General features: G+C 39.5%; 1 protein-coding gene across 1 annotated transcript in view; it reads left to right on the top strand.

The window, feature by feature from the left end:
• Window positions 1–14341, top strand: part of RGSL1 (regulator of G protein signaling like 1) — a 114579-nt gene that overhangs the window by 19656 nt on the left and 80582 nt on the right. The window contains exons 5-7 of the mRNA XM_054484636.2: window positions 1603–1707; window positions 2719–2880; window positions 3885–4852. Coding sequence (XP_054340611.1) covers window positions 1603–1707; window positions 2719–2880; window positions 3885–4852 — 1235 coding nt within the window. The remainder of the gene's footprint in view (window positions 1–1602; window positions 1708–2718; window positions 2881–3884; window positions 4853–14341) is intronic.

Below are 14341 nucleotides of genomic sequence, written 5' to 3'. Positions count from 1 at the left end.
ATCCATGTCCATAGGAGCATTATTAGCAATAGTTAAGTGTGGAAATAGTCCAAGAAACTATCAATGGATGAATGGCTAAGCAAAATGTGAGATTTTAAATATATATATATATATATGTGTATATATATATATATATGCAATGGAATATTATTCATCCATAAAAAGGAAATTATGACAGACTACAACATGAATAAATCCTGAAGACATGCTAATTGAAGTAAGCCAGTCACAGAAAGACAAATACTGTATGATTTCACTTATATGAGGTACTTAGGATAGTCAAAGTCATAGAGAAAGGAAGTAGAAAGGTGGTTGTCAGGAGCTGGGAGGAGGGGGGAAATAGGGAGTTACTGTTTAATGAGTAAAGAGTTTCAGTTTTGCAACATGAAAAGACTTTTGGAGGTGGATAGTCATGATGGTTGTACAAAATTATTAATACATTTAACGCCACTAAACCGTACATTTAAAAATAGTTAAGACGGTAAACATTATATGTACTCTCTCACAATAAAAATATTGGAAAAAAATGTATTTCAGATCATATTACTCCTTTTCTCACCGTCTACACTGCTTCTCAACACCCCCAATGCTACCAATGACTGCTGTGTCAGTGAGAAATTCAACACCCCTACAGTGACCTTCAAGATCCTAGAGAACTGGCCCCATTTCCTCTCTTATCTCGTCTCTTCCTACTTCCCTCCCCTCACTCATTCCATTCCAGTCACATTGGCCTCCTTGCGGTTCCTCAAACATGCTGGACACATTTCCACTTAAAGTCTTTGCGCTGGCTTTTTCCTCTACCAGGAATGCTCTTTCGGTAGATACTCACATGGCTCCCTCTCTCACCTCCTCAACTCTTTGTAGAAATCTTGTCTCCTCATTGAACCACTACCAATTTCTTTTATCCTGCTCCACATTTTTTCTATTCTGATTATAACCTTCAACCTCACTAGATAATGTACTTATTTATTATGCTTATTGTGTGCCTGTCTCCTTCACAAGAATATAGACTCCTTGGAGGCAGGGATTTTTTGTTCTGTTTGCTGATGTATTTCAAGCACCTATATTGGTACCTGATACTTGGTAGGCATTTAATAAACAGGTATTGAAAGAATGAATGAATAAAATTTTCATCTAAAGTTGAATTAGTAACTTTTGGCTCACTAGGGAAAGGAAACTAAATATGTTTCACCCCAGGCAAATTTAAGATTCAGGAGTATTCACAGAGTAAAATGTTGTAAGAAATCACCTGCTACATTCAACTAACCCCCTTCAATATATATGTAGGTAAAGATGGATTAAAATGCACACTAAGGGCAAAGTCCCTGTCAGGTTGAGACTGTAGAAGGGAAGGGGCTTTGGTTGGAGGGTGTTTGTATGAATTGTGTGCATGCTTGTGGGTCCCTCCCATGAACCTTAACACAGGTCACCAGATGGTGCCTAGCTTCAAAAGCACCACATAATCTGGACCCTGCTCATCTAACTGGTCACAATTTGTCCTCACCACACTAAACAAATGGGGGTCTGGCAGTGTGCAAGGCTGGGAGAGGGGCCAAGGGAAGAGTTCATTCTCCCTCTCTTACGGTGGAATTTTCCTGGCAGCCAAGATGATGAGATGGAAAAAGGCAGACCAGTGGCTACTCCAGAAATGCATTGGCGGGGTCAGAGGGATGTGGCGCTTCTATTCCTACCTCACAGGCAGTGCAGGTGGGTTCTTGGGGTTGTTCCTGGGGCTTTTGCAAGTTCCTAATGGTTTTCATGTTGCCCTAAGCCCCAGTTAACAGTTATGTGTGTCTGTGGTGAATATAAAAATGTTTAATAATGCGGTTTGGATAAAAATCTTTGAAAACTGAGGTCCATAGTGTAGGTTAAGGGAAAAGTAGTCAGAGTCCCTTTAACTCGTTTATTCATTCATTCATTTAACAGTGTCATTGAGCACCACTTTGTGGCAGCCACTGGGCTGGTAGGTTGGGTTACAAAGGTGAACAAGAGCCATAAGTCCCTGCTTCACAAAGCTGCCATTTTGGTGGGGAGACGGACGAGGAACACATAAACAAATCCCTGTAGTGGAAGTGATGGGAACACTGGCTTCTGTTCTATTGGGTCCAGTAGTTACTGGGTTCTGGGAGGCTGGTAGCTGGCCTTGGCTGACACTCCAGCTCAACAACATTAAGTTCCATCCAGACCTTAGCCCTAATTTTCAGGGTGAAATCCTGGGTCTCCAAGGAGCAGGTAGGGAAGAACTCGATGGACTACATCTTTCACTTTGCCACTCAGAGTTCAGGCCTGGCCAAGTTTTAACAAAAGGGAATATAGTCTTTGGCATCTTTTGGCTCCAGTGTCCTTCTGCAGGCCATTCTCAGTCCATGGTCTAGGAAATGTGGTTTTTTTCCCCAATCTTCATTTTTTTTTTGGACAAAATTTAATTACTTCATAATCCACCCCCAGAGTCTTGCAGTTTTCCCTCCAGTGATGGTTTTTCTAACACCAGCAACAAAAAGTCAAAGGATTCCCATGCATTAAGCCTCTTCTCCCCATGCCTCCAATTCTCCCCCACAGTAGAACTTTTCTAGACATGATACCTTGAACCAATCACCAGGAATGATGATTGATGCAGTGGAACAGGCTGGTGGGGGATGTCAGCTGATTCACCCAGATGCAACCACCAAAGGGGCAAAACTAGGGTATAGCTCTGTGCCTCTTCTGTCTCACCCATAGGTGAAGAATTGGTGGATTTCTGGATCCTCACTGAGAAGATCCTGAGCATAGATGAGATGGACCTGGAAGTGAGAGACTACTACCTGTCCCTCCTCCTCATGCTGAGGGCCACTCATCTGCAGGAGGGTTCCAGGGTGGTAACCCTCTGTAACATGAACATCAGTAAGAATTATAAAGCATCTTTTTGGGGGGATGCAACAAAAAAGTAAATCCAGTGTCTGATAATCCTCAGTCTCCTTCTTTGCAGGAAACCCCACTTTCTTTCCATCTTCTATGTATCAGAGAGGCTAGTGGCAACCCCAATCCTTAACCAGGAAAGTATTGAAAGACACAGTTGCCCTTAAGCTGGCACTTGCCTCTCTCTGAGATACTACCTGCTAATGAAGGCTGGCTGGAAGGAGGTGGCAGGAATTGGGGCAGGATACTTGAAAAGCACCTGTAACATTTAAGTCTATGTACTTTTGTAATTTTATTTTTTTAACTAGGATTCTCTAGAACAAACTGCAGCCCACCAGCCAAATGCACTGTATGTGGCCTGTGAGCTAAGACCATTTTTACATTTTCATAGGGCTAATTTTATGTGATTTACAAAGCCAAAATATTTACCATCTGGCCCTTTACATAAAAATTTGCCAATTTCTTCTCTAGAATGTAAGATTTATTTATATTTGTTTGTTCATTGATTAGATGATGAGGCATTCCTAACTCAAATACAAATGTGCTCCAAAAGATGTGCTATTTGGGATTAGTCACACTCCTCTCTACTCACATAGGTAATCGAGAATTGACGACATTAAAATCAGGGCTAGTTCTGCTTATCCAGTCCAAACCTCTTCATCAAAAATCCTGTTCAGACGTAGATGTCTCTTTTTCTTGATCGTTTTTCTTGTGCTTTTGCTTTTCTTTAAAATAACATTTAATAATCTAAAAAGTAGCTAGAGGAATCCCATAGCATGGCTTATTTCTGTGGAGAATAAGATAAAGGGATCACTGTGTGCTGAGAAAACCATAAAAATGTGTCGACTCTATATTTAAACTATTCATACTCCAGGATTATGTGAGGAGCTAATAAAATGCTATACACAAAGACATTTGAAAAAATTTAAAAACCTCTCCAACACCATCATCACAACATTTTCACCCATCATTCTCTGTATTATTTCCAGAGTCCCTCCTGAACCTCTCCATCTGGCATCCCAACCAGTCAACTACTAGGAGGGAGATCCTGAGCCACATGCAGAAAGTGGCTCTGTTCAAACTCCAGAGCTATTGGCTTCCCAACTTTTACACCCACACCAAGATGACCATGGCCAAGGAGGAAGCGTGCCATGGTCTGATGCAAGAGTACGAGACTCGCTTATACAGCGTTTGCTATACCCACGTAGGAGGGCTCCCTCTGAACATGAGCATCAAGAAGTGCCACCACTTTCAGAAACGGTACTCAAGCAGGAAAGCCAAGAGGAAGATGTGGCAATTGGTAGATTCTGACTCTTGGTCTCTGGAAATGGACCTCAAGCCAGATGCTATTGGTATGCCCCTACAGGAGACATGTCCTCAAGAGAAGGTGGTTATACAAATGCCTTCCCTGAAAATGGCTTCTTCAAAGGAAACAAGAATCAGTTCCCTGGAAAAGGATATGCATTATGCAGAAATATCCAGCATGAAGAATAAAGCCAAGAGCCACCTCCACATGGAAGCCCTCTTTGAGACAAAGGTCTCTACTCACCTGAGGACTGTCATCCCCAACATCAATCACTCCTCCAAGATGACAATTCAGAAGGCCATCAAGCAAAGCTTCTCCTTAGGATACATCCACTTGGCCTTGTGTGCTGATGCCTGTGCAGGGAACCCTTTCCGGGACCACCTGAAGAAGCTGAATTTGAAAGTGGAGATCCAACTTCTTGACCTCTGGCAGGACCTGCAGCATTTCCTCAGTGTCCTTCTGAATAACAAAAAGAATGGGAATGCAATCTTTCGTCACTTGCTGGGTGACAGAATCTGTGAGCTCTACCTGAATGAGCAGATTGGTCCACGCTTACCACTCAAATCCCAAACCATTCAGGGCCTGAAGGAACTATTGCCTTCTGGGGATGTGATCCCCTGGATTCCCAAAGCCCAGAAGGAGATTTGCAAGGTAGGCCATGCCTCACAGAAATAAGTTAGTATCTGGCAAATTAGGTCAAAACTGACTAAAAATCCCATCTGGTCACCTATACTGGCTAAGTGACTATATAATTACCCACATAAACCTTTACATATTGAAGAGTTGGTTGATCTGTTAAGGCAGGGGTCCCCAGCCCCTGGGCCGCAAATCTGTATCAGTCCATGGCCTGTTAGGAACTGGGCCGCACAGCAGAAGGTGAGCAGCGGGTAAGCAAGCATTACTGCCTGAGCTCTGTCTTCTGTCAGATCAGTGGCAGCATTAGAGTGCAAACAGTATTATGAACTGTGAATATGAGGGATCTGGGTTGCACACTTCTTATGAGAATCTAATGCCTGATTATCTGAGGTGGAACAGTTTCATTCTGAAATCATCCCCCCAGCCCCAAGTTCATGGAAAAAACTGTCTGCCACAAAACTAGTCCCTGTGCCAAAAGGGTTGGGGATCACAATCTTAAGGCACAAATTTTGCAACGTCCCCCAAATCAGCCAAAAACTCTAAAGTACACTGGAGGTGGGGAGTGGTCGATGTCCATTCCTTCTTCACTTTCTTGTTATGTGAAGCTGCCCCAAACCATGAACCTCAGAGTATTCTATGAGGAGAATTTTAAATTTCTGTTATAAACATTATGTATTGAAAAACAAGGTCTCCCTTTACTAGACTAGCCATCAAGGAAATGTTCAATTAGGATGAGTTTATTTTTATCTCAAAACATTAGATAAAAGCAAGAGAATACTCTGAAGACTCACAGGAAGTGATGCCCATCATATAGCTATTGTGTCAAGTTCTTAGCAGAAAGCAAATGGCAAAGTTAAGTTGGGTAACAGATGAGAGACAAATAAGAGGAACTACTCACAAAGGAATGGGTGGTGCAGTGGGGCAACCACAGGGATAGTGTCATACCATAAAGTCAGTAAGGGCAGGGCACCTTTGTCGTTCCTAGGTATGAAGAACTGAGGACAGGAAGCAATTACTAGAACCAGGAGAGAAAGAGCTGTATGGAATGGGACACTTACTTGGCAGAAGCTGTAATCATCAGTTAAGGGATATAACTAGTTCACAATGATCTAGGTTGGAGGGATTGGAGAAATAGATACCCCAAGCTCACTCTGCTCCTGATTTCCCATCTCCTACCAGGACACCTCATCTGATAAACCCAAACAGAGGACAAGGGAACAGATTGATGTGGCTCACACAGGTTAATCTTCCAAGGCACAAAGAGGGTGAAGAAGAGTAGAAAGTAGATCTGGAGGAGAAAATAGATAAAAATCATCAAATTATTTAGTGCATTATAATGTATTTACCTTGTAAAGCACATTCACACACATTGTGTCCTTTACGCTTCTTAGCACTCCCAAGAGACAGACAGAATAGTCTTGTTGCTTCTCTTGTACAGATAAGGGAAGTGAGTCACACAGAGAGTAAGTGAATTAGCCCAAAGCCATGCAGCTAGCTAGTAGATGATCCAGGATCAGAATCCTGGAGTTTTTGGCTCTAAGTCTGGCATGATTTCCAGTATATCATAATTATCCAGGGTTGTACAGTGAGGTAATTTCAGAATAGATCAGTCTAGTGGATCCACAGCCAAAGTGCTCCTTTGCTCAATTTTTGATTAATTAAAGCACAGTGGTCTTTCGGCATTTTGTGGAGGCATTTTACGACAGAGATTCAGACTGGGACTCTGCTTTCTGAATCAGCAGATTCTCACAGCAAATACTTCTGCCTGGGGCTTGGTGCAAAGATACTGAAGATATTTGTACGTGGAGAAGACTAGCCTATCACAGTTACTCATAATAAACATTTTTATATCATTCTTGACTCACCTCTTTGTCTTACACCCATGTCTAGTCTATTGGCAAACCCTGTTGGCATTACCTTAAGAAATCCAGAAGTGACCACTCCTTTCCACTGTTGTTACAACCACTCTCACCCAAGCCCTGTCCTCTTACCTGTAATATTGCTATTGTCTTCTAACTGATGCCTCGGTGTCTACCCTTGCCCCTCAGCAACTCATTTACATGCCAACCACAGTGATTCTGTCAAAACATAGTGTAATTTAACTGAAAATAAATAAAAGGAAATGAGCGAGGACCTTGAAAACAGATGGCTGTCTCAATGAAGATTTTTACTTTCAGTAAAATCCAAAGTCCCTAATAAATCTAGCAAGGCCCTACATGATCTGCATGCCACCTCTCCTATCTGGCTTCACCTACTATTCCACCCCCACCCCATGCTCATCATCAACTGTGCCAGGCACACTGCCAGCTTGGCTGTGCTCTGTAACATACAGATAACTGCATGGCTTAGTCTCTCACTCCCTCAGGTCTCCATTAAAGAGTCACCTTTTCAGTGAGGACTTCCTTGGCCATTTGATATAAAATTTCAACCAGATCCCCATTTTATTTTTCTCTGTAGCACATATCACTAAATACATACATACTCAGAGTGACATCAGCAATATGGTGAAATAGGAGGTCCCCAGCTTTTGTTCACCCATAGAAACATGGACTTGCCAACTATCCACAGACAAAAGTGCCTTTTGATGAGCTTTGGGACCCAAGTTGGAGGTTGCACCACCCCAGTGGAGTTCAAGACTGAGGAAAGCTGCTTTGAAAAAGCAGTCTCATGCCTCCAGTAGTAGGCCTGTCAATCAGGATCCTGGCTGCAGATCCAGAGTCAGCCTCATCTCCTGTGGACTCAGCTCCAGCATCATTTGTTCATAATTTTGCCACCAGACCCACCCTCCTATGGTCTTAGCAGAAACTATGGCTGCTTAACACCCTGTTAATGGCCCAATGCCTTTGGGTCTCATTAGACATGGAAGCAGCCCTGTGACCCAGCTCCACATTGCTCAACTGCAGTCACAGAGGAAATATCATCTGCCCTGAGATCCAGCAGGAACCACACCCTGATAACAGGCTTTCTGACCCCAGTCCTGATGACAGACTCTGAGGCAGCCCTGTCCACCCATGGACCTAGAGACAGCCACATTCAATGGCTTTTCCAGACTGCTAGCAGCCTCAGTTTTATCCCTGACCACCTGTGGACTCAGCTGTAACCCAAACTACCTGCAGACCTTGAGACAGCCCCAACTGCCTTTGAACCAGGCTCTAACTCCATCTGCCCACAGGTATAGCTCCAGCTTCACCCACCCATAGACATAATGACCTTACTCATGGAACCCAACAGTAGGCCTGCCTATAAACATTGCCAGCTAACCAGCCCAGAATCTCTGACTGGCTAATTGCAAAGGCTTTTATGTGTGTGGCAAAACCAGTCTGTGAAGACCAGAAGAGGTGACTGCTCCTTCAAGTGTACACACGCCAATGCAAGGATACAAGGGTCATGAAAAATCAGGTACATGTAATATCACCAAAGGAAATTAATAACATTTCACTATCTGACCCTAAAGAAATGGAGATCCATAAACTGCTTGACCAAATAATTCAAAATAACATCTGAAAAAAATTTTTTCTTGTACTTTTTATGAAGAATTTCTAAACTGTTTAACACAATAATCCTTTTTTTAAGAGACAGGGTCTCACTCTGTCACCCAGGCTGGAATGGAGTGGCATGATCATAGCTCACTGTAGCCTCCAACTCCTGGCCCTAAGCTATTTTCCCACCTTGGCCTCCCAAAGTGCTAGGATTACACGGGTGAGCCACCATGCCCAGCCAAAATAATCATCTTAGAGAAGCTCAATGAGTGATAAGAAAACACAGATAAACATGGACAAAATCAGAAAAAATGCATCAACAAAATTGGAAGTTTAATAAAAAATAATAAAAGATCCAAATAGAAATCCTGGAGCTGACAAATATAATGACTAAACTGAAAAATTCAATAAAGAGCTTCAACAGCAGGCTTGATTAGGCTTCAAAGTCTTAAAGTAATTGAAGTTGTTATCAACATAAAACAGATTTATGTTTTAAGCAGAAGAAAGAAATGAACTCAAAGATAGATCATTTCAGGAATAAAAAGAATGAAAAAGAGCAAAGAAAGCCTAAAGGACTTATGGGACACCATCAAGTGAACCAATATGCACATAGAAGTCTCAGAAGGAGAAGCAAGAGAAAAAGGGATAGAAAGCTTATTTAAAGAAATAATGGCCGGAAACTTCACAAATCTAGGGAGGGAAATGGATACCTAGATTTCTGAAACTCAAAGATCTCCAAATAGGCTGAACCTAAAGAGTTTCATACTCAGACATATGATAAATAAATTATTAAAAGTCAAAGACAAAGAATTTTGAAAGAAGAATGGGAAAAGTGACTTGTAATATAAAAGGGAGCCTCGAAAAGACTATCAGCAGATTTCTCAACAGAAACCTTGTAGTCCAGGAGAGAGTGGGATGATATATTCAATATGCTGAAAGAAAGAAAAGGAAAACTGGCAATTAAGAATTCTTTACCCAGAAAAATTATCCTTTGAGAGTGAAGAAGTGTTTAAAAAAAATCTTTCCCAAACAAAATACGAGTTTGTCACCACTAGACCTGCCTTACAAAAAGTGCTAAAGGAACTTCAAGAATAAGGTGAAATGAAAAGATGCTAAATAACAATACAAAAGCATATGAAAGTGTAAATCTCACTGCTAAAGGTAAATATAAGGACAAACACATAATACTGTAATATTGTGATAAAGGTATATAAATCACTTTGAACACTAGTATGTAAATTAAGACAAAGTCGTAAGAATAATTATAACCACAGAAATTAGTTAATGAAAACACAATATAGAAAAAATAAAAGCTGACATCAAATATGTAAACTATGGCAAGTGGAAGAAAAGTATAGAATTTTGTATGCAATTGAAGTTATCAGCTTAAAGCAATTGAAGTTAAGTTGTTATCAGCTTAGATTTATGACTATAAAATGTTTAATGCAAGGTTCATGTTAACCACAAAAAATGTATAGTAGATACCTAAAAGATAAAAAGAAAATAAAGTATATCACTACAAAAAAAAATCAAATCACAAAGGAAGGACAGCAATAGAGAAAGAGAGGGAAGAAGAGAACTACAAAACAGAAAACAATTAACAAAATGGCAACAGTAAGTCTTTACCTAACAATAATTACTTTAAATGTAAATCGTCTTAACTCTGCAATCAAAAGACATTGAGTAGATGAATGTATAAAAACACAAGACCCAAAGATACAAAAGACTCATGATAGATTTAAGAACACAGATAGGCTGAAAGTGAAAGGTTGAAGAAAGATATTTTATGCAAGTGGTAACCGAAGAAAGCATATTTGGCTATACTAAATCAGATAAGATAGAATTTAAGCCAAAAGCTGTCACAAAAGCCAATGGAGGTTATTATATAATGATAAAAGGGTCAATTTAATAGGAAGCTGTAACAATTATAAATACATATGCACCCAACATCATCACCTATATATATAAAGCAAACATTGACAGATCTGAAGGAAGAACTTAATCTTCTATTATTATTGTGTTGCTTTAATAGAAGACTTCAACACCCCACTCTTCATAATGGATACATTATACAGACAGAAAATGAACAAAGAAAGAGCAGAACTGAACAATCTCATAAACCAACTGGACCTAACAGTCATACACAGAACTTTCTACTCAACAGCAACAGAATAATTATTCTTCCCAGGTGCACATGAACATTATCCAGAATAGATTATGTGCTAAGTCACAAAAAGGTCTTAACAAATTTAAGATTAAAAATATTCCATAGCCAGATGTGGTGGCACATGTTTGTAGTCCTAACTGCTTGGGAGGCTGAGGTAGGAGGATCACTTAAGCCCAGGAGTTCAGGGTTACAGTGACCTGTGATCACACCACTTCACTCCAGCCTGGGTGAAAGAATGAAACCCTGTCTCTAAAATAATAAAATGAAATAACATCACAAGTTTTTTTGTTTTTTGTTTTTTGTTTTTGAGACAGAGTCACTCTCTGTCACCCAGGCTGGAGTGCAGTGGCGCAATCTTGGCTCACTGCAACTTCCGTCTCCTGGATTCAAGCAATTCCCCTACCTCAGCCTCCTGAGTAGCTGGAATTACAGGCGCCCACCACCATGCCCACCTAATTTTTGCATTTTTCTTAGAGACAGGGTTTCACCACATTGGCCAAGCTGGTCTCAAACTCCTGACCTCAGGCAATCCACCTGCCTCAGCCTCCCAAAGTGCTGGGATTACAGGCGTGAGCCACCACGCTTGGCCACAAGTATTTTTTTTATCAAATGCAATGGAGTGAAACTGGAAATTAAGAATAGAAAATGGGAAAATTTGTAAATACACAGAATTAAACAACACACTTTTAAACAACTAGTAGCTCAAAAAAAAAAAAATCAAAAAGGGCATTTGAAAATACTTGAGACAAATGAAAATAAAAACAACATACCAAAACTTATGGGATGAGCAAAAGCAGTACTAAGATGGATGTTTATAGCAATAAATGCCTACATTAAAAAAGAAAAATCTCAAATAAACCACCTAACTTTACACCTCACAGAACCAGAAAAAGAAGAATTAAACCTAAACTTATCAGAAGGAAGAAGAGGATGAAGATTAGAGAATAAATAAATGAAATGGAGAATAGAAAATCAATTTTTAAAAACATAAAACTAAGTTTGTTTTCTTAAGCAATAAATGAAACCAACAAATCCTTAGCTAGGCTTAAAAAAAGAGAGAGAAGTTTCAAATAAATAAAATTATAAATGAAAGAAAAGATGTTACAATTTATTCTCACAGAAATAAAAAGGATAATAAGAGACTATTATTAATAATTATACACCAACAAATTGGACAACCTACAAGAAATAAATTTCTAGAAACATACAACTTACCATGACTAAGTCGAGAAGAAATTGAAAGCCTGAACAGACCAATAACAGTTGAAGAGACTGAAGAAGTAATAATAAACTTCCCAAAAGAGAAAAACCAGGGACAAGATGGTGTCACTGGTGAATTCCATCAAATATTTTAATAATTAATACCAATCCTTCTTACTCTTCCCAAAAGTATAAGGAGAGAGAACACTTTCAAAGTAATTTATGAGGCTAGAACTCTGACACCAAAGCCAGACAAAGACACAAGAAGAAAAGTAAACCACGGGTCAACATCCCTGAGGAAAACAGATGCAAATATTCACAAGAAAATACTAGCATGGCCAGGTGCAGTGGTTCATGCCTGTAACCCCAGCACTTTGCGAGGCTGAAGTGGGAGGATTGCTTGAGCCTAGGAGTTCGAGACCAGCCTGGGCAACATGACAAAACTCTGCCTTTATAAAAGATAAAAATATTATCTGGGCATGGTGGTGTGTGCCTGTGGTCCTAGCTACTTGGGATGCTGAGAAGGGAGGATTTCTGGAAGAATTTGAAGCTGTAGTGAGCCATGTTTGTGACACTGCATGCCAGCCTGGTGACAGGCAAGATGCTGTCTTTAAAAAGAAAAGAAAAAAATACTAGCAAACCAAATACAACAGCCTATTAAAAGAATTATACACAATTACCAGGTAGGATTTATCCCTGGGTTATAAGGATGGCTTGACCTATGCAAATCAATCACTGTGATGCAACACATTAACAGAATTAAAGGTAAAAATCACATGATCAGCTCAATAGATGCAGAAAAATTACTTGACAAAGTTCAAAATATTTTCATGACAAAAACTCTCAAAAATTACACATAGAAGAAAGGTACTCCCACACAATAAAGGCCATTTATGAAAAGCTTGCTGCAACATCATACTCAATGGCAAGAAGCTGAAATCATTTCCTCTAACATCCAGAACAAGCTAAGGATCCTCATTCTTGCCCCTCCTCGTCAACAAAATACTGGAAGTCCTAGCCAGAGCAAGTAGACAAGAAAAAAATAAAAATAAAAAAAGGCATCCAAATAGAAAAGGAAGAAGTGAAACTATATAGAAAAAGTAAAACTATCATGCCTCTGTTTGCAGATGACATTATCTTATATGTAGATAACCCTAAAATTACCACAAAAAACTGTTAAAACTAATAAGCAAATTCAGTAAAGTTGCAGGATAAAATCAATATTCAAAAACAGTTGTGATTCTATACACTAACACTAAACCTGCATACTATTTTTCACACTGGATGCCCAAATTTACATTCCTGTTTGTGAGACTGTAAATTGGTGTGACCAGTATGGAAAACAGTATGCAGATTTCTCAAATAATGAAAAGTAGAATCACCTTTTGATCCAGCAATCCCACTTCTGGGGATATATCCAAAGGAATTAAAATCTGGATCTTGAAGAGATATCTGCACTATCATGTTCATTGCAAAATTATTCACAATAGCCAAGATATGAAAGCAACTGAAATGTGCATCAAAAGTTGAATGGATAAAGAAAATGTGGCGTATATGATGGAGTATTATTCAGTCTTTAAAAAGAAGGAAGTCCTGCCATTTGCAACAACATAGATGAGACCTGGAGGACATCATGCTAATTAAAATAAGTGAGACACAGAAAGACAAATACTGCATAATCTCACTTATGTATTGAATCTAAATCAGATAAACTCATGGAAGCAGAAAATAGAATGGCAGTTGCCAGCAGCTTTAGGGAGGTGTTGATCAAAGTGTACCATGTTTCAGTCACGAGAGATAAATTTACTGTACAACATATGAAATATCATTTAACAATTCTATATTGTATACTTAAAATTCACTGAGAGAATAGGTCTTGTGTTAAGTGTTTTTACCATAAAAGAAAGAAAAAAGCAAACAAAACCAAAGGGAACAGGAGGAAACTTTTGGAGGATAGGTTTGTGGTATTGATTGTGATGACAGTTTAAAGGGTGTATACTTATCTTCAAAGACATCAAGTTGTATACATTAAATTTCTACAGGTTTTTGTGTGTCAATCATACCTTAATAAAGGACTTAAAAATAATTTTTAAAATACATACATAATATATGTGTATATATAAAATAAATGTATAATTCTCATAATGTATATGAATACATATGTGCATATAATGTGCATCTATGACATATACATAAAATATACTTGTATTATATTTCAAATGAGACATAATGTGTATATATAATATTTATAGACATATATTTCTATTATTTTGCTTATTTTCTTTTTTTAGCTTTCATTTTAGGTTCCAGGGTACATGTGCAGGTTTGTTATATAGGTAAATTTGTGTCACAGGAGTTTATTGTACAGATTAGTAGCACTTGGGTCTTGGGGTGCACGTTCACTTTATGTGGAATGGTTGGATGTAGGCTGCCCACAGAGCCAGGATATGTGACTCTGCACCACCCCCTAAGAGCTCAAGCCCAGGGGTTCGGTTGTAACTGTAATTCTACCCTGAGGGACAGAGCACAGCTCTGGTCCAGCTTTGGGGAAGAAGGGGTACTCTGGAGGTTTGGGCCCACAGAGTGGGTTTGGGAACCTGAGCCAATAGGGCTCAGTGGCAACTCAGTTCCCTAGGGATGAGGCACTGTGTAGCGGTG

This window comes from Pongo pygmaeus, chromosome 1 (assembly GCF_028885625.2).
Source record: "Pongo pygmaeus isolate AG05252 chromosome 1, NHGRI_mPonPyg2-v2.0_pri, whole genome shotgun sequence".
NCBI lineage: Eukaryota > Metazoa > Chordata > Mammalia > Primates > Hominidae > Pongo > Pongo pygmaeus.
The sequence above is the reverse complement of the archived record's forward strand: the minus strand, read 5'-3'. Positions and strand labels throughout refer to the sequence as shown.